Genomic DNA, 24668 nt, shown 5'->3' with positions numbered 1-24668 from the left:
TTTAAGTTTGAATAATAATCTTTATTTCTTTATTAGTTTATTTGTAAAAGGTACATTGTAATCCTGAGCTACTGCTTTTATACATTTAGCATCATACAAAGACAGATCATTTACAGTTTGATCATTTACATTTATTGTGCTCCAAAATCCTTATCTGAATATCACTTTGACTTAGCAGGAACATAGATAATTTAAATTACATGTATCCCTGAAACATCCATATTAATTTACCCATCTGACCCCATTAGCTAAATTTCTACAGTTGTCTAAATCACTCAGGACATTCCTTCTGAATTTAGCAAAAACTTGTTTAAAATTATAAAGATGGGCAGTGCAAGAACTGGTCCCTCAATCCTTTGTGAATACATCATTAGAAAAAAACTTTCTGTTTCCGTATTCTCTTGGCAAGTCAGTGCTAAATTGACTAGGTGTACTTTGATGGAATGGTCCAAGTAACAGTTTACTCATTTCCTTCTTACAGCAGTTAATGAGAATTTACAGTGTCTCCCTTTGCAGTGACCAGTGTCGTAACTCTCCCAAGCAGGGAAAATCTGATGTGATCAGGGGAAAGTAAGAGGCAACCCATCACCATCCTATTGCCATCTACATGACACTGAAGTATGACAAACCAACTCATGAAATGCTTCCCTTAGACCCTGTAAAGGAACTTGTACAAATAACCTAAGTTCCATAATCCGAGCATGGCTTTTAGGATTTGCCAGGTAAAAAAATAAAACAAAACAAAACAAAAAAACCCCAAACAAACCAAAACTAAAACCTCAGTCCCAGGATCCTTGAGGAGAAAGCATTTATCATAACTGAAAGCCAATCCTGGATAAATGGAAATTTAATTGGACTACCAAAATAGCATCTCTACCTGAAAAATCTCCAAGCATACAGTGTTTACAAATGTGTCTCTAGCAACAGTGTCAGTCTTTTAAACACTCACAACCTTCACTTCCTGAATAAGGTCACTATGATCTTAGGCAAAAGATGCAGTAAAGCAGTTCAAGCAAAATGCTTATTGCTTAGGTTTTAAAGCAAGCCACTTGAATATCATTTTAGTTAAAATGTTAAGTACAAATGTGAAGCTACTGTAGAAACACTTATAAACACTCTTGCTTTTGAATTCTTACTGATCATCTAGAAAAATGGCAGACGGATTTTAACATAACAAAGGAAATGTAAAACTTAATACTGTCGAAATAAAATTCAACGCCTATAAAGACAGAGTTATGAACATGTAAACACAGCTTTAGTATTCAGAGCTAGGGAATCTAGCAGCAAAACAAACTATTTGCATATTATGTAGTGCAATGAACATTTGTTCTTAGAGACCCCCAGTCTTTAAACTACTTTGAACAGAATGGAATCCTTACAGGAAAAGTTTTAGAAGTGTCCAAGATGTAATATCCAGAACTACTAGATGTTCACCTATAACCTAACAACTTCTCTATGCAAAACTGTGCTCTGGATAGCTGACTTTAATGGCTCCCCAGTAGCAGGCTCGGATGAGGCAGATTAAACCTAAGAGATAAGCAACAGCCCAAGAAACATATGTTGCGTGAAATCGCCTGGCGAAGTCCTGTGTACCAACCTAAAAAGAGAAAACAGTGGTGTCAAACGTACAGCACTATCTGTTCTTCAGGGAAGAGCAAGTTATATTAAGGAGAGGCATTTCAGCACCTTTTCAACTCTGGTAAGGGTAAATTGGGTATTTTATTAGCTTAATTTTACATAACCATAGGATAACTGAGCTTGAAAAGGAGATCTCGAGAAGTCTCGTGCCAACTCCCCAATCGAAGTAGGGTCAACCCCAAGGTCAGACCAAGTTGTTAATGGTTTTAACCCATCTAGGTCCCAAATAACTCCATGGATGGAGGCTACACAAGCCTGGAAAATGGAAAAACGTTTTCATATAATTTTCCAATTCAGTTCTCAAGCTCAAAAAAAAGAAAAGGAAGAGAAATTTGTCTCTCACTGTTTTTATTTCTGGCTTTGTTTCTATTAGGGAACATGGAAAATCCCTCATTTAAGATCACACAAATAATTATTCAAGTTAAAATGCAAGAAGCATTAGAAGCATAATGAGAATTACACACATGAATTCACTGGAGGTATTTCCTCACATGAACTTTTCTGGGATTCCCAGGTACAAAGTTGGCTCTAGTAACCCATCTGAGATACTGATAAGTCAGACAGCTTTCCAAGTAACAGAGTAGCAACAGAGTGAGCCTTTTCATTTGTAAATAGCTTATGGACTGGTTTCACTCTTTACAGCTTGTACAAATTACAAAGACACATACGTATGTCTAGTGCTTGGAATCCCATTCACCTCTATTGCAGTGGAACTTATATTTCTGGCTATACAGCAACACGTATTTCTGTAAACCTGGAAGTTTGAGAGCTCTAGCAAGAGCAAATTGTTCCAGTATTTCTACAGTGAAGTGAACCATTTTTTAAAAAACTGAAGTTTTTAGAGATGAAGAGTCAAACTTAACATCAGAAAAAAGATTCTCAAAGTGCCAGAATACTTTTTCTAAAAAAAAATCATTTTTCTGGCTTACTAAGATGATTAAGTCCACAGTTTTAATAGAGATGACAAAAACCACACCAATTTATGAAATTTTACTCAAATGCTAGGAAAAGAAGAGCTGGTCAACTAAGAGAACTCCTTTGAACACACACCCCCCTGCACACAGTTGCAAATTTGTTGTGGGACATCACTCACAGTTAATCCAACACCAATGAAGATGCATATCATTCCAATTGTGATATATGCACAGCAGCGCCTCCTTGGCAGTGCACTTCCAACAGAAGAACTGTTAGAAAATAAATGGTATTTTAAATTAGAAACAAACAGAAAACCCAAACCCAACCAACCACCACAGAAACCACCCCTACCATCAACAGTAACTGGTCAGTCTCAATGGGAAGATGGAAAGAGAATGGCAATACACATACACCATCTTAAATTTACAGAGTTGTAAGTAAAATCTATAGTTATACTACAAAGTACAGGACAGAATCCACAGTTTTATTTTAAAGGGGAACTACTGGTGATTATCTAAAAATCTAGGTGCTTGCAAGAAAGGGAATGGTGCCACACCCACAGTTTGAGTGCATCTACCTTCTATACCTATAGTGCACCCCAGTAATTGTCTTGGCTAGCAAAACTCAAGTTTGCTTTTCAGCTTCCATGCTGGTTGCAAGACACCCTTCAGATTTTTAGTACATCAGTATATGGCTTCAATACTTCACTGCATCTAAGTAACTGAAAATAACTTCTCTCACCCCTACATGTCATTAATAACAACCTTCAGTAACCATTTCTTGGATACTTAATACCGTTCAGTGACTAAACTGCTCTGAAGATAAATACAAATCATTTTAGTCACAGGTATGTAATTTTTTCCATGTTCAGCATCTCCAAATGCTCCAATTCTTTAGGCCATTAAGTCAACCTGAAGAACATGACAAGTTCTTCTTACTTTGCCATTTCTTTCAGAGTTCTACCACAATTTCTATGAGCTGCACAAATCACTTCTGACAACCAAGGTAAATAAATCCCCTGGAAGTTCTGTCACTCATCATCTAGGACAGACAGCTCCAGGACAGACAGCTCTGTCTCTATCTGCTGCATCAAGCTATTGCAGTGCTTCACTCAAACAGAATATCAAATGCAAATAAAACATTACATTATTTACTAAAGGTTAGAAAAATTATTCTAGAAGCTCAGCAAATACAGTGCTTAGCAAATACATCCTAAGTCACACATTTGCAATCACATATAGCTTACTAATGAGGGAAATAGGAACATGATTTAAGTCCACTGAAACACAGTTAAAAGGACTAAAGAGGCAGAAGTGCTTTTATAAAACACCTCTATTTTAGAGGTGTTCTGAAGCATCCTGAAACATGCTATCATTAGTTAAGTACTTCATCCCCTTCTGGGAGATCAAGACACCTTTGGAAACAGTGCAATGCTTTTACTCATCTCATGATAGTTCAACTTATTAAAGGTAAATGTGTAACAGAAAAAAGCACTGCTCAATAATTGAAGTAGTACACACATCATATGACTGACCAAATTTCTGGCTCCAGTTAATTAACCACATAGCAAGGCCTCATATGCTTAGCATGTGACTAAAATTTTTCAAGCATTTGTCTTAGAAAGTCTTCAAATAGATTGCTTTAAGCAGCTTTACTTCAATGTTATTTCTTTACAAGGAATTTCTGAAATGCTCCAAGAGAAAAAACAAAACCAAACACACCACAGTCCTCAAGCTAACACACTGAGCTTCATCTTTCAAGGCAAGAGTTGAATAAAGTGACTACTCACAAGTCATTTTCAGAGCTGGAAAAGTCCCCAAACAGTACTGCTCATTAGCTTCCATGGGGAAACGACCTCCTTAGCAAAACCTCACGATACTCAGTGAAATGGGACACTGGAGGGTGCCTGAGGCAGGATTAGGGTAAGAATTCCCTGCTGGACAAATATCTTACCCTCTCACAAACACCTCCACATACTCCCTCAAACGCCACTCTACAGCCATTCTAGAAAAGGGGTATGTTGTTCAATTCCAAGTTCCGTGAGTTAAAAATAATAAAATCAAACAGCAGTGTTATAAAAGGAGAAAAGGGAAGAGACTGAGTTTGCCAAACTGACCTTAGGTTCTCTCCTTTGCAGGATTGTGTGGCTATGTACTCAAAGTTAATTCTATTAGAGAGTTGGATACCGTAAGATAAGCTGGTAAAAATGTCACATTCAATACACCTAAAACATGCATGATATTTACTGTGCTGTGTACTGCATACAGAGACAAAGTTCATTCTGGGAAAGAGACACTCAGAGCTGACTTCCAGTCTTGTTTTTGTAATCATAACATTGCAGATGCTGTGTGTATTTTCCATCCATATTTCTCATGTGTCTCCTCCTACCCAGTAAAAAAGGCTGGGGGAGAAACCACTAACTCAAACACCACGAAATGGAAATGTAAAGGATGTCTCAATTTAGTTGCCTTTCTCTTTCCACAGAAAGCAACGATTAATTAAAGACATTAAAGTTTATAGAGTCACATAACAGATCTAGGAGTCTCAACAAATCATAATTCATTTTTCACCTCCCAACAGTGATACCAGCCACTGGCCCCCTCTAGATAGTGAGGCTTCCTTCTACCCACCTCAAATTACATACAAAACCCCCATACTAATTTTGAATAAAGGAAGTTGAAACTCTATCCCAAAACCTACCAACTGTGACAACTTTGACAAGCACATCTGGCAATATTAAAAATGGGATCAGAAGAATTTTTTCATATCACAAAAGCAACCAATTGGTTCCATTGTGGGAATATGAGGGAACTCTGTTACAGAGCTATCTAGAAAGCAGCAGTTCCTTCTTTCTTAGATGCTGCTGAGGAAGCAAAGGCACCTGCCAGAACTCTGGGCAGCAGGAGCAGATATAAAAAATGCCAAATCCAATATTGCATCAGGGAGTAACTAGAAGAGGGGAAAACTGCCACATAGGACAAAGGCTATAAAAAAAGTTGCACAGCAAGGAATGCTGGGTCTCCTGTGCTCCAAATAACAGGAATTATGACCACGATTTCAAACATGCTTTTAAAAAGAAAATTAAAATGCCAATATTTTGAAGGTGAATAGCACTGCTGAAATTAGCCTCCACAGTAGTGATTCCGGGGGTTCCAACATCTCTCTCTTTCCTAAAAGTCCTTTATGGGGCAAAGGTGTTATAAATTCATTAGGGTTTTGGCAGACCTTAAAAAGTAAAAGAGATAGGTTCTACAGGAAAAAAAACAGATCTGCCATTCGGAAATAATAACCTGTACCATTCAATTCTCTTTCTAGTAAGTGAATTAATGAACTGAACTTTCTAGATGATCTAATATACATCTTGAGAAAAAGAACAGCAAGCAAAAAAACAGCTCCTGCTTCTTCATCATTAAACGAGAAAAATACCGGAAGCCTTCCCTGAATCTCTCACTCTTGGAAAACAAACTGATAAACATCTGGTATTTAAAATACAGAAGAGCACTAAATCAGCAAAAAAAGAAACCATTTTCCCCCAATCCCAGGTGTCACTACAAAATAAAACCGTATCATGACAATTTTGTCATTAGCTACATTTGTTTTCCCAATGCAAGTAAGGGCCTGTGTCAGGCAGAGCCACCAGGTATCAGTAAGGCTTCTGCAGACACCTTACCTATACTGACATGACAGGTTTATAGTCCACTTCAAAAGAGATTTGGTCATTTACCAAATAAAATTTTATTCTCTACAGCACAATTAATTTCCTACACTTCCCGAGCTATTTTGCAAGACAAAACAAATGCATCACAAAACAAAGTTGTATCGTAATGGTACACATATATGGGATTAAGAACAGAAGAAGATCCTATTTGTCCCTACATTCAGATATGAGAGGTTCCTTTGTTTAGGTACTATGAGGTATGATGACTTTATTTCTCCCTGAACACTGTTTTATTATTAACTTCTTGATGTAATAACTTCTGATCTCCCCTGCAGTTTTAGAAGACATTCTTAATACAAAGATCTAGTATCCATCAACCAAATAAAGGTCCCAAACAATTTGCAGAGATCCACTGCACTTTTAAAATTAAAAATCTAAAAGCGTCAGCTGACGTCTCCTTGAAAATCTTACTGTTGCAGTGATTCAAGGTGCCTTTTACCTTTGTCTACACTTTTTCACTGACAATCATCAACTGAATCAACAGAAGGAATGAACAGTTGTACATCTGACTACTCAGCTACTAATGAAAGAAGTTTTGCATTAATAAGATGAAACCCTACATTCCCTTCTAACTACTTGGCTACGATGATCTCTGACAAAGACCTGATAGAAAGCAGGTCACTGCAGTTATTTATTCCATCATCGTGACTCAAAGCTCTGTCTCACCTATGCTGTGCCCTAAATCCATGTATCAGAAATGTTTATGCTGCTGGAAGTGCACAACTCCCAACCATCGCATCTCAAATGCAGGAAAGCACCAACTCCTTTAAAGCTAAATTACAATATTCCACAGTTTGCATCCTCAGCCCAAGGACAGACATGCCCACTTGTTAAAATTTGTTTTGCATTCTGCAATACAGAATTGCCATGCAAGCTGTAATTATCACAAATTGCACTTCAGAGAGGCTCCTGCTTTCCTACATACAGATAGCATGCCTTGCACTTTCTGGAGGAAAATACTACGCCAAACTTTGAGGTCGGCTAGAATTTAAAAGAGAAGCAACATTAATCAACAGAAGACAGACCGAAAGATCACATGCTGTGACTTCTGACTGTTGCTTGGAGCATGGTTTATTTTGCTGCTGTTATTGTTAGGTTTGGGTTTTTATTTGGTTGGTTTTTACTGTTTGTTTTGGTCTTTAAGGTTAAACAACAAACAACACTGACCTAAGAAGGGTCAAGAGAAAAAAACAAAGTCAGCTAACAAGGGTGACATAAAATAGAAAACATAATTGCAATTAGTTTTAAAACAAACCAAACAGCAAAACTCCAACTTCTCCTCAAGGAGTGAACAGACTTAATGTGGCGTTACAAACACCCCCGTAAAGCAGCATCTCATTCAGACTGAGTTTATTTAACCTAAGCAAGTTAGAACACATCCACAGCTCCACACCAGGTTGTTTACACCCCCGAGGTTAAACACAGCCCTAGGCTGACTTCTCTATCAAATTTTCTCATATTCTCTATCAAATACTCTGATAAAAAGACTTCAATCAGTGTTGAAGGCCAGTCCATGCCCACACCTACAGTACATTTATCCTAAGCTTTCTCCTTCCTGAGGGACCTGCTATTTTTCCTACAACATGTAACACAGCTAAGGCTCTCCATTCCCAGTGGAAAACACATTTGTTCCTTTAACTGGAAGTCACACTTGCCTGTCAAAGGAAAACAAATATTTTAATAAATGAGCAGGACATGAAGGTCTCTGAAGCAATATTTATGCCTTATTTCACACCCTGTGGCTGAAATCCTATGCAAAATTAAAGTGTGCTACTAGTGCAACAATTCAAATTAAGAATTCCTGAGCTCAGATAAGAAAGGCCAAACAAATACTCAAAAAGAGAGGCTCCAAAAAAACAAACCAAAAAGCTTACAGCTCTTGTATTCCAATTTTTCTTGTTCTTCTTGAATAACAAATGAATAGACAAGTGATTCCACAGTAATTCATAAACATTAAGCATGCTAATGCATTAAGATGCTTAATACAAGTTAGTTGTTGAGTTTATAGTGTCAGTAAACCCTCTTTCAAATTAAGACAATATTATTTCCTTTTCTTCATTTACAATAAAGTGATTCAAGTTCTACTTTTAAAGATGACATCTGATGACTACTGTATGAAGAGGTAAAATTTCAAGGACATAAAATGTTAATTTCAGCAACCCATTCCTGTCTATTGTTGGCAGCTTTTTGTTGCCTCTATCAATTCAATCAGAGCACTTTCATAAATGCAGGTGGATTTGGCAAAGTTACTGATTTCTGCATAATGAATGGAGAATTCACGTGCACACAATATCTGCTTTAGCCTTGAAGTTCAGATGAGCACATCAAAATAATCAGCACAACTGACACATTTTACCCCAAAGACTTACAGAAGAAACACTGGCTACTTCACAGTAATTTACATAACCTTGCTTTCAGAGAACTTACATTTTTTTGCAGTGTGGGCATTTTGCTAGTGTGTTAAACCTCAGTTCCATCCACTGTAAAAAGAAAAAAGGAGAAAGGTTGAATAGCAGATCTGGGAAAATGGTTGTTGCACTTAATGTTAAATGTCACTATGAAAACATTTTTCTTCTCAGACTTTCTTTGACTTGTTCCTTGCTTTCTTCTATAAATGGGATGCCCTTTTGTCAGTGGCAACACTGGATTGGGATTTCCATGTGAACATTTCCCATGACTTGCCTTAGTATTACAAAATTTGCTTGACGTAATGTGGTTGCATCCACAGGCGTAGCATGGGCAATATTATAATATTAATAGGTTTCTTCTCTTACTTAAGGACTATGAATATACCCTGAATCAAAATAAGCTGGTTTTCTTTGGCACAATTACAGATGGAATTATTTTACAGTCTTTTCCCAACCCTTGCATTACTTATGAAAGCTAAGTTATGGGTACACAGAAAGACATGTTAAAGAATATTTTAGAAAGTAGATATGAGGTTTTACATCAATGAAATAGAAAACACTGTTTGCTTACTTTATGACTGTTAAATAGACAATATGTAAAATTGCACATGGTAGGGTCACCACCTTCCATGGTCAGACTAAAACCTACGTGGGAAACAGCCTTAGTGAAAGCAATGCCTAGAACTAACTCAACCAGGGGATACACAGTGATATACTCACCTAAAAACACCAAGTTCTGTTAAATTTCATTCTGTGATTACAGTATTAAACAAGCATTTTGAACATGTTTGCCTTGATCAAGGGAGTAAAAGGCTCTTTTTCTTCTCCCTGTAAGCAGTTATTTGTAAGTGCAGCTCTCTTCCCTTGCCTTTTTCAAGTGGAAGTTTTCTTGGTGATGCAAAAGTTAAAAGCACACTGCAAGTCAAAAGCAGGGGAAGAAGCCACAGTGCAGATCCCTAGTGCCTCCATTAGGCCCTGCCTTATCTCCATGAGAAATCTGAAGCTGTCCTACTGAATGAATAGTGTTATAACTGCTGCAACCACAAATCAAAATCAGAGCCCATCCTCGTATGGAAAACAGCACAAACCTACAGCAAGCACCGCTTAAATGAGAAGAAATTTATGATTTCATGAACAAAGAAAGATGTGCTTCTCATGCCTTATCAGTATGAAGATATTTTGCTGTGAGCAAGGTTTTGAACTGTGGTATTTATTGAACATTTTTCTACCTCTTGAACATGTCCCTCATTTTCATTTACTTGGGGATAAACACTAAAAAGAAAACCATCTTTTCTTTTCTTGTTCTGAAGTATCCATTTACACATTTACAGAACAACTATGTAACTGGTATTATTTGTTTACAAAACTTGACCAAACTGATTTAGCAGAGTTCTATTTTATTCCTTAATAAAACTTCTGTAATACTCCCCGCCCAATCAAAGGTTTTTAAAAGCTTTTAATTCTACTTCCACATACCTGGCAGAGGAGCAAGTTCAGTATTTTTCTGCATAGTAGGTTTTTCAAAAGCTACTCAATTTCCCTTAATTCTACAGAGTGGAAGAGGGATAAGTGCAATTGTCAGTATTGCAGATGGAGAGAGGCCTCACCAGAGCAGTTACTTCAGCTTTTTAAACTGCAATTCCAGAAATAAAAGGAAGTCTAATTCCAGGATTTATATTTTACCTAACTGTAATTGAACTTCACTTCTATACACCAGTTTCTATATCACAGTGTAGGCAACTCCATTTCCTTAGTTACCCACTAACAATGTTTCCAGGGTTTTAAGTTTTCTAATTATTAGCTCAAATTATTAATGGCTACAAACTCAAATGCATTTGGGCTGTAAATATTGATGCAAAAAGGAGTCAGCAATAATCTGTTTTCATTGAGAGTTACATGGAAATCACAGAAGCAGTAACTGTTACGATGCCTTTTACACAGACCAGAAGTATTTGTAGAAAAAGAGCAAAATTGTGACAAGACTTTCAAAGTACAAGAACTCAAATCATATTAGCACAGCGGGGAAAGGTTATGTTTATCTACATTCTAAATCATGCTTAAGCTGGCAATTTTTACCCATATTCCAGAGTGCTTAAAAGTATGTACTATTGATTCATGTTGTTAAGACGTTAGTTACATGAAATTTAGCTCTCTAATAAATATAGAGAATAATTGTAGAGAATACAATTTTTTTTTAATTGGAGCAATAAAATATATAGCCCAAATCCCTGGTTAGATGTACTGAAACACAGATGAAGAGATGAGAAATCCAGAGCTCGTCAATATTTCAACTGTGGACAAAACCAGACATCCATCAAAGGAATTACTAGAAGAATAGACAAACATTTTCCTTCTAAGCCTAAAATAGTTCTCAGTGCACTCAACACAAGATAGTGGAAAAAAATAGCCCAAAACAAAACAAAACAAAACAAAAAAAAAGACATGTACATAAATACATACAGTCCTACATACAGCTGCTTCTGCAAAAGAAGGTTCCTCTCTATTCCCCTCTGGTGCTTTGAGAAAGCAAACTACTTTCACAAACTAAAACATATGTAAATTTTCTGGAAAGTTTAATGGGTTTTCTATTCCATTATTTGAACAGAAGTAATTTTCATATCTGATTTGTTTAAAAAAACCTGAAAACTGACAAAGCACAGTGCTTAGCCTACAGCCTGTGGCTTCCATAGCTTGCTCCTGGCTTCTTGTCCCTGAGGTACCTCTGAAAACAGGACAGTAGCAGGAAGATGGCAGAGAGAGGGAGGACACAGGGACAGCCCTCCGTGGTCTTCCATTTCCAAAGGCAACTCAGCCTCTGACAGCCACAGACCATTGCAGGCAGAGAGGAGTAGCAGGGAATGACTTACTGCTGGCAGCAACAGTAACTTCACAGCTCAAGTCCAGAAGTTCTCAAAACAGCCCAAACCAGATCAAACTGATATTTAGCAACACAGTTAAACCCTCATCCTGCCCTCCTTTTCTATTGTTAAGTCCAAACCTGCCAGAAACAGTAGAAACCTTAACACAGAAAGAACTTCTATCAGGTTACCAAGGGAAAAAAAAACATTTGATTAACAAGATGTGAAGTATTGATAGTTTGGCTACAATTTCACTTCAGTACTAAACCACTCTTCCAGCTAAAACACATAAACTTTAGGGCATTCCATAGCAAGAAGCATGCTTTTCATAATTTGTGAAAAACATCCCCCCCCATGTGCAGAGGCAGGCAAAACACAGGCCCCGTAGTCATGTTTTCAAATGGGGGGAAAAAATCTTGGAAAGGTGGTGAACAAGCTGATACTCTCAAAAGAACACAGAACATGACAATTTGACTTTTCTAACCCAGGGATTCTAGCTTTGCTTGTCTATTTTATTTATTTTTTAACTGCCAAGTCAAGTAAAAGGGATAGCCTACTGAGTTGCTGAGAGATTCATCTAGCACTATTTATTTTCTTCACAACATGGAGATATCAAAAGGCAGAAGTACTAACTCAGTTTCTGAGCTTCCAGGCTGGCTAAAACACTTTTTTGTTGCTTCTCTGCTCATTCTCAAATCCAATCAATTTCCTGATTTTTCTTAACTAAAAAATTTATTTTAAGAATCTCAGACTTAATTACAGAAAAAAGTGGAAGCAAAAGACTGGTGGGAAAGACGTAACATCAGGGGAAAAAAAGGGTTGTTTCTTAATAACTCATCATAAAAAAACAGCAAGCTTCCAATTTCTAATGGTTCAGAGAGGTTCTTTTCAACATATCATGAAATGACAAACTGGTCTTATTCTGGCAGACAGGACTACGAAATACAAAATGTTTCAGTGCACTAAAGCAACTAGCAGATATGAAGTCACAAGCACAAATCCCAAACTACAAAACAGCCTTTTAAGGCATAATCTAGCAGATATGGGCAAAACCAGACTTTATGGGTTTGGTTTTCTTACCTTATGTTCACCTGACATAGTTCATAGAGTAAACTACAAAGTTAATCTGGACTGTACTTATATAAAGTAAATAGGGGATCAAGACAAGTAAAACTCCCATGCCTGTGGAAAGTCCCTAAAGATAGGCCAAAAAGAAAAGGCAAACAGAAAACCCACTTCAGCTATCTCCAGACTACTTTTCTCCAGACTTTCAGACTACTGTTCCTCATCAAGGGTTATAAGAAATTATGTATTTTTAAATATACAGACAGAATTAGTAGACAGAATATGTCTCAAGCATCTCTCTAATTGCTTTCCAGTTAGCACATTACTTTGTAAATTCCTCATTATATCCCTATCTCTCTTTGGAAAAAAAAAAAAGAAAGAAGGAAAGAAAGAAGCTTAAGGGCCATCTCCTCCTCCCTGCACTCATCACCTACTGGAATAGTTAATACATTACAGCACTTGTCTTGGATTCAGCTGGGAGTATTAATTTTCTTCTTAATAGCTGGTACAGTGCTCTCTTTTGGATTAAGTAACAATGTTGGTGACAAGCTAAAGTTTTAGTTATTGCTAAGTAGTGTTTACCCAAAATCAAGGATTTTTCAGTTTCCCATGCTCTGCCAGCAAAGAGGTGCACAGAAAGCTGAAAGAGAGCACTGCCCAAGACAGCTGAGCTGAGCTAGCCAAATGGACATTCCATACCATAGAACATCATGTTTGTTACACAGACTGGGAGGAGCTGGCTGGGAGATGCTGATCATTGCTGGGGCACTGGCTGGGTCAGCAGGTAGTGAGCAATTGTATCGAGCACTACTTATTTCTCTTGGGTTTTATTCCTCTCTCTCTTTTCATTACTATTATTATTGTTATTATCATCATTAGCAGTATTTTCTTTTCTTTTTCAATCATTACATCGTTTTTACCTCAACCCACAAGTTTTACCTTTTTCCCAGCTCTCCTCCCCACTGGGGCAGGTGGGCTGGGTGGTGAGCAAGCAGCTTTCTGGTACTTTAGTTGCTGGCTGGGGTTAAGCCATGAAAGCGCCTCACTGATCCATAAACCTGAAGCAGAGACTTAAAAACACAAACCTGTTCCATTACAGTACCTATCACAAGCCAACTCTTCTCTCTCTGCTGGTAGAAGCTAACATGGAGTAGCATCCCCTAAGCTTTCTTTTTCCCTGCATAACAAGCACTTTCAGTATTCTCTGATCTTTATGTATCTTACAAGCCTTTGCTTCAGGAATATGCCACCTCTCTCATGACTGCTTTCTTTAAATGTACCCCTTATCTAGTCATTTCCTACAACTCACAAACCTGAAAGAGATTCAATCACTGCTGGATGACAAAGCCAAAGCTAGCTTACTTATGTACTGCTATCAAAATTTCAAGTGTGGCAGCGCCTTGTCCATTTAGAAGGCTAAAGAGAGTCGAACAGCAGAAGAGCATTTGTGCCTCCTTCCACTTCAGAAATGGGACCAACTGGCACTCTCACAAATAGACCAAAACCTTCAGTTCTCCAACAACCTACAGATATGCCAACAGCAGGTGCCATATCCACAGCTTTCCAGGGCTCATACAGCAACAACAGAAATGCTCTCTTGGCCACTGCAGAACACAGCCACCACTGCAAGCCTAAATAGAACCTGGAAGACAAACTCCTTCTTCCACACTGTCCACTCTCACATCACAAAACAATAAGACAGACTTTGGGGTTTATCTATCCACGTACAGAAAGACTGTTAAAAGTTTTCTTGAAACACGTACAAAGATAACTGAATACAGACCATACAATAATGAGTACAGAAGAAGTTTTGGTTCCTCAATGATGCCAGGGAGTGAGGCAATACACTCTTAAAACTGCTTACAACAATCAGCTTGAGGGATAGCACGGTGTGGCGAGAAGGAGAATCTGATGCTGTACTTACAAGGAATGTATTTCCACAGTGCCCACACACCACTCTAGTTCCATCTGGTTGAACTGGCAAGGCAGGTTGAGCTGGCTGCTCTTCTGGAATCAGCATTACTGGACCAAGAGTAATGATGCGTCTACTGTGTTAAGAACATTAGATACACATGTAATTTAACTGGCAGAAGAGAAGGACGCATCGTTCAAGCAATTAGCTCAGTCACTACCAAATGTTTTTACACTTCTAAACTATAATCTACTTGTTAAACAGGTGATGCACCCAGTTTTGGTCGCTCTCCAAAGTGGTTTCAGTTTAAAAAATATTCTCTTTCCCTATAAGATCAGCCATACAAGCCTAAACCCTATAGACATCAAAGACCTGCAAGCACGTGACAGACATGCTCCTCAGAAAAATGAAAACTTAATACCCAGGCTGAGCAAGCCTGAGAACCGAAATGTACATACTAATGTGATACATGTAGAAAGAGTAAGGATCTTCCATAATCTACTTCTCCTTCCCACACTATTGACAACCATGTCAGTGTAAGAAGCATATCCATACTTCTACAGCAAAAAATCCACTCAAAATAAAAAGGAAAACCACCCTAGACTGACTAAATTAAATAAATTTACTTTAAAGAAGGTATTTGCTGATATGTTCAATGTGTTTCCAGTTTAATTACACAATTTGTCAGTCCAAAATGACAGTACCAAAATTAACTCAGAATGAGGATGAGACTTCTTAGAACAAAAAAAGTGAAGGGGAAAATTAAAGAAACATTTAATTTGCATTGCATCTCTTCCATCTACAACCAAAATTGTATTCTGAATGGCTTTCCTTCAGTCTGGACTCTTCCATTTAGGGCATACTCCCAACTCTCTCCTTCAAAGTACACATCAATTTTGCTCAGTTTCTAGCAAGACAAATACACAGACTATCTTAGTGTGTGACATCTATCTTAGAAACTGCTTAGATGTATGCTTTTGAGATTATTTTAATAAAATTAAGGAAATTCTGATTTAGTTTAGTTACCAACCATGTGATATATTATAACTGAATATCCCATGCACATTTTTGCACTCTGAGAAAATGTTTGGAATGTTTTGAATCCCTACCCAACAGAGAATTAGTAAAAAAGAGTAATTTCCATGAGTCTCAAACTATGTTTCAAAACCAGAACAGCCAATAGACTGGTGACTAGGGCACTTGGTGGGGTACAACTCCTCCTATCTGCACACTCAGCCTTCCTCTCCATTTCTCCTGTTAGAGCTGCACCACTTCCAATCAAACTCCTCCTACTTCAGTGGAATCTTTAACACCTTAAGCCCAACAGTAAGAACAATCACTATGGCATGCACAATTGCTTCTTTTATAACAAGTGTGTACATGAAAGTTGAGAGCTGAGAGGCGAATGAAAACTCAGCATAACCAAGGAGGCTGAAGCCAAGCCACTACTCCATCTCCCATTCCACTCTGAATTCCTACTCTGAACTTAGCAAATTGAGTATTCTGTGTGGTTACAATAACTAAGTTTCCAAGAAATTACAAATGTTAAGTCCCAAAAACGAGAAGTGGATTTTCTTCTCTTGTTCTTTACATTATTTTTGATAACTACTTATACAGTAGTTATATAATGTGACACACACATCTGAGACTGAAAGAAAAAGAAGAAACTTTTTTGCCCTCGTTAATGTTAAATATATTGAAAATGGACACTAGCACTACCGGTGTCTGCAGCAATTCAGTAATGTTCTCTAAGTGTCCATGTAAAGAGACCGAGGCTTGAACCTCTTTTAAATACTCAACACAAAGACAACAGTTGCTTCAAAGAAAATCATCTCAAGGCACTGAGAATATTTTATTCTTACCAGTTTGGTCTTGGACAGCCTATTTTCCGAGATGTATCCTTACAGATAAGGAGACAGTTACATTGACATCTAACATACTTCTTCCCCGAAGGAGGGTTTTTGATTGGCTGAACAAAAAAAAAGAACCACAACCACCAGAGAACACACATCAGAAGTCATTGCAATTCACTTTTTTCCACATAACAGGATGACAAAGCAGAACAACTTCAGTGAAATGTTCTTGGTAACAGAGAAATACACTTCCTCTTACAGAGGAAACTTCAGAGTCAACACAAAATTAGATTTCTTTTTCTTTTTTTAAGAAGTGCAGATTTCCTTATTAGAACAAATTCTGCAAACTCATGGAAAAAATATTCATATTTTAGCAATGACAATTCAAGGTTTCAGCTCAGTTAATTTTTTAAAAATGTGAGCTTAAATAGTGATATATTTAAAAAAAAAAACTAACAAAAAACAACCACCCAAAACCAGTCAAACATCAAGCAACCCTTCTTGCTTGGTACAATGGCTTTATTCAACAGTGAAAGGATGACAGTCTTTTTCTTGGTCACTAAGAGAGTATGAAAGCATCACCAAATTGTAATCTTATTTCAACCTGTACTGAAATGATCTTTCTCCAGCCTTTGAGTCAAGTTTCAATGTCCCTTTCATGCAGCAAATCAAAAGGTGCACAATACTTTGTTTGGCTTGAAACATTATATATTGGACAGGAAAGTGACTATCAGTGGCAGGCCCTCTACTCTCTTTTAAGTGGAAAAAAATCTCCTGCAGTGTTCAGGCTTCCTGTTTTCAGGACATAATTTAAAATTATTTTCATATAAAATATATATATAATAAATCCATAAAATAAATCTAATCCAGTGGTTTTCATACAAATGCTTGCAGTAGCTGAGGAGCACTGCACTGTCACATCCCAAAACTAAAACTGGCAGGAAGAAAAAAATAAAAGCAGAAGGCCAAATAGTGAAGACTTGAATTAAGAGGAAAAGAAACAAATAGGTCTGTGATGGCTGGAAAATAATGTAGGACTTAAACATTTCAAAGCTCTTTTATTGTGGTCTGTTACAGCTAACCAAGGGACTGAATAGTATTTCAAGAGAAAGGCATTCATCCAGGGAGAGGTGTGGGTTTGTTACTTTGTTTCTCCCACTCTTAGAATAATTGTACACTGCTCTTCATTCCATCAAAACCAATTTTATCCTTCTTTACAGAAGAGTAACTACATAAATGACATCTTTGCTTTTTATCCTCCTCAGAAGGAGACATCCTGCAAAGCCAGCTCGAGCACATGAAGATCTATTCGAACTGCTTATGACCATCCTCGTGCCAGCACGGCAGCCACCCTGGCAGTCGCTGGGCTGGCTCCTCCTTTTCCCTAGGGGTGGCAGGAAGGGACCCACCCTGTCCAGGTGAGGACGTGAATTCTACCCCCAGTGGCCCCCACAAAAAGAAAAGTGCTAAAAATCCATTTTACCGTAGCTTCATTGCAGACTGTGCATTTAACCACGTGTTGGTGTAGCTTGCCATCCAAATTGATGAGGGACTGGCACACACGGCAGTTTATCACAGGAACACTGCTGGCACCCGGGCTTGCAATGGCAGTGTACGGAGGGGGAAGCTCTGCTGCAGGAGACAAGGAAATCTCAGCTGAAAAAACAGAGGGTCCTAAAACGCTCCCAGCAAGCACAGCTTCTAGCACAGGCTCAAAAAGAAAAAAAAAAAAAAAAAAAAAGAAAAAAAAAAAAAAAAAAGAAAAACACAACAAAAACCTCAGTGTTTAGAATAAGCACAGAACAAAACTAAGTTTGCTTTCCCCTTCTCAACAACTCCTGTGTACACAAACACCATCCATAGTTGTAGGTAAAGTAAACCAGCAACACACAGTAAATCACCTCAGAAATCCAGATCCAACAAAACTCATCAATGTAACTTGAATTCAAACCAGTTTTTTGCAGTCCTTAAGAAATGTATGGAGGAAAAAAACCACTAAAAAGCCCCAAACCCACCACAGGTTAGTAGAGATTGGCTATTGAAGAAAAAGACCCCAGAAAATGAGACACAGATAGGAAGAGTCATAAACAGCATTCGTAAATATCAAAAAAGACTAAAATACAGACAAGTGTTTATCATAAATTAGAAGATACTACAGGTAAAAAACACAAGAAAGTATCGTTAAGAAAAGAGGTCTTCAATAGCAAGTGGCACAAAATGCTTCTTGAACAACAGCAAATTTACGCTGTCTTGAAGAAAAAACCCTGAAGTCTCAGCATTTCTGCTTTTAAAGATTCCAGATATTTTTCTTGTGCAAGAGCCAAAGTACCAATGGACAAGAAGGTCTTCAGTCACTTTGGAGAGGCTAACACAAGGAAGGATTTAATGGCCTCAGGCCTCCAGGGAGGAGCAGATTTCAGACTCCAGCTTTGTCAGTCTTGGGCCCACAACAGAACAGGCAGGAAACACTAAAGATTCTCTGAGGTTTAAGAATCCATGGAATGAAAATAATTCAACACAGCGATCTCTCACAAGTTTATCACCACAATTCCTTGCCATATAATAGCACTGACTTTTATTTCATCAAGAAGTTCAGGGCTTTTCAGGTAAGCAAATACAGAACAGGAATATTCAGTAGTTCATATTTCGCTTTTTTAAATACTAGTAGTTTGAAATGCTCGGCAGCCTTGGGCTCCAATAAGTTTTTCAAAAACTACATCCAAGCAGCTAACAAAATCTTCAGAGCAGCAATGAGAGATCAGCCTACTTCCCATTTACCAACAGCATTGAAGAGAGCAGTGTCTGCTGGAGGGTGGTGAGGGAAATCACAGGCTGCTATCAAAGCTGACAAGCCCCAGCATTACATTTAAGCCTGTAAGAAAGCACTCATCACTCCTTCACTCTGTCTTGAAGTGATTGTCATAAGCTGGAGGGATATAAGAAACCCTGTCTGCCCTTCAGATCCAAAAGTCATCACACACCTTTGAAGTGCATGTTGAACAGCCATGCTGCTCTCTTTGCTTCTTGGTCTATATATGACCCAGACCTGTGCTGGATTTTAACTCAGAGGCAGCAGGAAAAAAACAGATTGAAAGGATGAGAGAGTCTCAGAATCACATCCAATATACTTGAATTATTTCAGATGAGAAATAGAATTAACTTCTGTGCAGCAATACAATGCTGAATTCATGGCACTAACTGATGCTCTATTTCTTGAGCTTCACACCTTCAGCTCTGATACACTGGTTACAAAAAACAACATCCTTCAGAAATATCAGGTAACAGTACAGTTATTTCTTCTGTTTCTGAGGAAATACATTCTGAAAAAAATGCAGCAAAAATATTAAATATCAGTGTTTTGCTGTACTGTGATACACTGTTTTAAGTACGGCTGCCACATGCAGGACATGAGACATTACAAGACATTAAAAACAAACACACACGAGACAAAACCCCAACCCACACACTTTGGCAAGTAGAAACAAGCTCAAGCCTACCAGAGCACTCCAGAAATCAGGTTAGAGAGTCAGATGATGGGGACAGCAGGGTCTTAACCACGGTGGCAAAGTCAAGGCTGCTGCAAGGGGGTTTTGGCAGTCAGCAGGCTGCTTAACTGCGCCTGCAGTGAGCAGCTGACACTTTCTGGCTAGGGGAACAGGCAGCCAGAAAACAAAAGGCATGCTCCAAAGACTAAATACAAAACTCTCTGTCAAGACACCTCTACAGTTTACTATCAGTTTTAAGGTTGCTTTTCTGAAAAGCAACAATTGTTGTACAAAAATTCTTGACTTTGTCCTCTCCATTTAAAGTGTGACAGCTCAATTCCGTGAGCTGGGAATAGGGTGGCTGTACTGTAAGGCAAGCAGTATCTTTAAGGGTACCAGAAAATGAAGAGACACTCAGCCACCAACATTTCAGCTTTCCATGATCCTGGAACACTTTAAAAACTGACAGCCATACCTTCCAGGCATTTATAATTTTCTACAGCCCATTTCCAAGTGATAACTCCTACGAGTTTGAAAGCTGGTTAACCCAGGTGTGTGAGCCCCTACACACAATGCCAGCCACTCCTCCAGCCTCACACTGGAGCTGCCTGGCTTCCAGGTAAGCAGCCTCGCTGTTCCTGTCCTGCTGGCTCAGCAAATATCACATAGCAGGCGAATAATGGCTGCTTTTCAGAGCTGTGCTGCAGCAAATAACATTTGCTACGGAGCAGAAAGCATGAGGTATCTTGGCACTGCAACCTTCATGCTCAAAGAAAACATGCACTTTCAAGAGCTCCAAAAACCAAACCCTGAGAAGCTACCAAAATTAAACGTAAAGAAAAGCATATTGGGGGAGGGTAAGGAGGTGGGGGATGGTAAAAATGAAAATAAAGACATTGTCTCAAGGGTTAGCTGCTCATTACCCGTTAAGAAAAAGGTTTCAAAGCATATTAGCATACTTTGGTATGACTTTTTTTTTTTCTTTGACAGCTTGAATTTCAGGCTAACTATAATATCTAGAGCCAGTTCATAAAGGTCTGTCAGTCTGTTACACTGGACACGACTGGGTAGTAGGCAAGCTTCACATACACACTAGAAGACATCTAATGAGATAGTGAATTCTCTGCTGCTGACATACCAGTTTACAGCTATATTATCATTTTTTCTTAAAAAAAAGGAAAAAACCCAAACCCGCCCTCTTCCCTCCAAAAAAACCACCCCCAAACAGTAATTAGTTCAGCAAGATCAGCAAAGAGCCCTACCATGCAGTACATCTTGACTCCCTCCTCACCCCTATAGAAGAGCGATACAATGGAAGATATCCCATTTGCAACCTCAGAAATTCCTTGTGGTGCTTAAGCACTTTCCTCCCTTGGTAGCTGAAGGGTGGAAACCACAGAGAACCACTTGCAGCCTACTCGGGTCAAACAAAAATGAGATTTTATTTAAAAAAAAAATCACTCTTCATCATTACCTAAATCATTATTTATGACTTGGGAGGGGGTGGGTAAAGGAAAGGGTGATAGATGCCAGTGATAGGTTGTTAAGAACTATGAAAGAAACCTGGAAAAAGCCCCAGAAACTTAGAAACAAACAAAAAAGCACTGACTAACTATCCTATTACAGGGAATAGAACTGATAGTTTCACCCTTTGTCAATGTTGTGAGAAGTTTCTTAAACACTGTGGCCTGCATCCACACTGAAAAGATCTTTTTCTTGCTTGCTTCCATCATTAAGATCACCGGGTTCAACCACCAAGCAGTTCACACAGCAGAGGGTCAGCTGGGTCTGAGCTGCAGCTCAACAAGGACATAGAAGACTACCTGCAAACCATGGTCTCTCTAATTTAAAGTTCAGGACAATATATTGGGCACAGTAGATAATTACAGGGATGAACCTATGAATGTACATTCAGGTGGCAGTTCTGACACAAAGGGCTTCCTCCTCCTTCCTCTGCCACTCCACATGATTGAGGTGATGTTAATCAAGGAAGCTCTGCAGAAGGAGTTTGCTTTGGAAGCAAATCCAATTCTTCCACAGGAATGCTTCATCCCTCTAAGTCCAGCCTTGTGCTAGGGAGAGTAATAAAGACTGCCAGTCGGCTAGAAAGGCGGTTTCGCTTGCCTAGATCCTTTCACTAAGGAAGCCGACAGAGCGAGGGAAGTAGAGCTGCTAGGCCTATGTCACAGCTCTGCAAAATCCTGTTCTGCAGCTATCTCTCTGAGAGTTTTGCAGAGCAGTTCTGAAGTGCTACCTAGTATGTTTGCTCATGGACTGATCCAACAAGAGATATCTGACATTCAAGAAAGCTCTATGTTGGTTCTTCCTCATTTTCAGGGAGAAGCCATTTATCTCAACCCCACATCCCCCTGCAGTGCCCAACCAGTTATCTCAAGTAACAGATGCCCACTGAAGGCACAGGAGGACACGGCTACCAACTAAAATGAGGATTTTAGGATTTAGGTTCCAGCTCATTTCCAGGTCACGAGTTTTACCCTGCGGTCAAACAAGAGTCACTAATCTATGCATTTTCATTACTTTTTAAATTTATAAAGACTTAAAAAAACAAACTTAAACCAACAAAAACACCACCAAGAAACAGACTGAAATGTATGCAACAATAATGGTTACAGGATAAGGATCACTAAAAATAAAAACATCAAACACTAGAATGTAAACTAAGGTATATATATGGATTTTTTTTCACTGAGGGGATAATGCCAATACTAAAAAATTAACCCCAAATAAACCCCAAATAAAAGCCAAAGCCTCCAACCTCTGCTGTTTTTTCAGCCAATATTCTTTTGTCCAGTTCAAATGAAAGTAAACAGTCAACACCAGCTCCAGCCCTAACATTTTCACATCAAGAGGACTAGCTCTCCACGAGTTTAAATATCATTCCAAACAGACAGATGCTCATTCATTCTAGTTACATACATGTCATGAATCTATAAGTTAACAGAAGTGGTTAAGAAAGGACCAACACACTGGACCTACTGAGATAAGAACTGTAATCTTACATTTTAAAGAATACTGCTAGCAAAGCTACTCTAATCTTATTTGGTCTTCATTCCTTTAGCTTTCTCCACACCTCAATTTTTGCTCTAAAACGTTTAACTGAAAAAAAAAACCCAAAAACACTCAAAGGAAAAAAAAAACCCTACTAAGATACTTTGATAAGATCCTGATTTACATTTTCTAAGTATTTTTTTCCACCTACTAATTAAATAGTCAGTATTGATCAACAAGATGATTTTTCCTAAATCTGTGCAGGAAAGATAATAGCACATAATTATGCCAGGACTACAGATTTGTAACTGCAGTATCGGACTTGTTTTAAAAATAAAGCCAAAACCAGCTATGGCCTTGAAACGTGTTTGCAAGGACATCGTGGTGGTTCTGGGCTCCAGCTACCACCGTGCCCCGAGTCCCTCCGGTAGTGCCGTGCGGCTGCAGGACGGGCGCTGCGCTCACCGGGCACCCGGGGCTGTGGCCCTGCGGCGGCCCCGGCCCCGGCCCCGGCGCGCTCGGCTCCGCGGGCTCCTGCGCTGCGCCCCTCCCAGTGCCGTGCCCAGCGGAGCCCTTCGCAGCTCCGGATCTTCCACTTAATCCTGCTCCTGATTAATGGGGAAACCCAAGTCCGACAATTACCACGCACGCTGCGGCATGCGAGCGAGTTATAATAAGCAGACCGGTTCGGGCTTGTTCTGCCCCTGCAAACAATTATTTTAATTTTTTTTATTTTTCCTCCCGAGCCGCTCAGGCCGGAGCGCGGCGGGGAGCGCGGCCTGTGCCGGGCGCGGAGCGGCGTTACCTGTTGTTCCGCACCGGGGCCGCGCCGGGCCGGGGGCTCCCCCGCCGGCGGCCCCGGCCCAGCCCACAGCCCCCGGCCAGGGCGGCGGGAGCCCCGCACCGCCGCAGCCGGGCTGAGGCGCCGCGTCCCCCGCCAGACACAGCCGCAGCGACAGCGCCAGCGCCAGGGCCACCCCCCTGCCCGGCGCAGCGGCCGCCTTACCTCGGGGACTGCTGTCCGGCAGATAGGGCGGCGCGGTCGGGGTGACATTGCCGGAGCCGGGCGCGGAGAGCAGCGGGGAGCGCTCGTCCACCCCCTTGGCGGCCATGGCTGCGGCGCGGAGGGCCCTGCCCGCTGCCGGGCGCGGGGCGGGGAGGCGGCCGGGCCGGCGGCGCCGGGGAAGGAGCGCAGAGGAAGGGGCTGGGAATGAATGAGAGCGGGGCGGGAGGAGGGACGGCGGGGCGGGCGCTGGGCCGGCCGGCCCCCGGCACGGGGTAATGAGCGGGGCAGGCCGGGGGCGGCGTCTGCAAGAGAAATGTAACAACCTCCTGCTGTAAATAAAATTCTCCCGAGAAAGAGTGCATTTGTTGAGTTGCGTGGTTCTTTTCCGGTTTGGTTTGTTTTGTTAAGGTTTTTTTTTAAGCTCTGTGTTTGGATATTGATATCAGTACTAGAGAAGTGCTATAGTCGATTTAGCTGGACCCACTCGCCCTTTCCAGGACTCTGAGGATGCAGGCGGACGGAGGCGGCGTTCTCCGAGGGGATAGCGCTGGGAACCTTCACAGGCGCTCTAACCGTGAGGAGATAAATTCGTGTGTTATCAAATGTGCTGCTCAACGGGGAAGTCTGTCCCCTGGTGCCCCTGAGCTCTCGGGACGGAAGGACTAAATTTCCTTCTGCCACTCGGGCACCATCTGGAAGTCTCTGGTAAAGAGGGAAAATAGCCTCCCCTGATTAATTTTTCAGAGCATACTAAGATAAAACTGAATGTTTGTCCTCCTAGTGTCGTGTCCTGCTGTCCGT

At 39.9% G+C, this 24668-nt stretch overlaps 1 protein-coding gene across 2 annotated transcripts; it reads right to left on the bottom strand.

The window, feature by feature from the left end:
- Positions 1 to 24090, bottom strand: PIP4P2 (phosphatidylinositol-4,5-bisphosphate 4-phosphatase 2). Of its 2 annotated transcripts, none has more exons than XM_063391374.1 (7): positions 23868 to 24090; positions 17851 to 17996; positions 16377 to 16483; positions 14527 to 14650; positions 8699 to 8751; positions 2732 to 2822; positions 1 to 1597 (listed from the first exon to the last, which is right to left on the bottom strand). In XM_063391374.1, exons 1-7 carry the CDS (start codon positions 23971 to 23973, stop codon positions 1454 to 1456), a joined length of 771 nt encoding a protein of 256 aa, XP_063247444.1. In that variant the 5' UTR covers positions 23974 to 24090; the 3' UTR covers positions 1 to 1453. The 2 variants fall into 2 exon arrangements, with proteins under 2 accessions (XP_063247444.1, XP_063247437.1); XM_063391367.1 differs by having other exon boundaries at positions 17851 to 17999; positions 23868 to 24086.
- Between the last annotated feature and the right edge of the window lie 578 nt (positions 24091 to 24668).

This window comes from Prinia subflava, chromosome 1 (assembly GCF_021018805.1).
Source record: "Prinia subflava isolate CZ2003 ecotype Zambia chromosome 1, Cam_Psub_1.2, whole genome shotgun sequence".
In the NCBI taxonomy this organism is placed as follows: domain Eukaryota; kingdom Metazoa; phylum Chordata; class Aves; order Passeriformes; family Cisticolidae; genus Prinia; species Prinia subflava.
Note: the sequence above shows the minus strand (reverse complement) of the source record. Positions and strands in the feature narration are given on the sequence as shown.

Coding starts and splice junctions, on each gene's coding strand:
- PIP4P2 (XM_063391367.1), bottom strand. CDS start 23,973: ATGGCCGCCAAGGGGGTGGACGAGCGCTCCCCGCTGCTCTCCGCGCCC. Junction 8,752..14,526: donor ACTGTGGAAATACATTCCTT/GTAAGTACAGCA, acceptor TTCTTTTTACAG/TGGATGGAACTGAGGTTTAA. Junction 2,823..8,698: donor TGCCCACACTGCAAAAAAAT/GTAAGTTCTCTG, acceptor ATTTTCTAACAG/TTCTTCTGTTGGAAGTGCAC.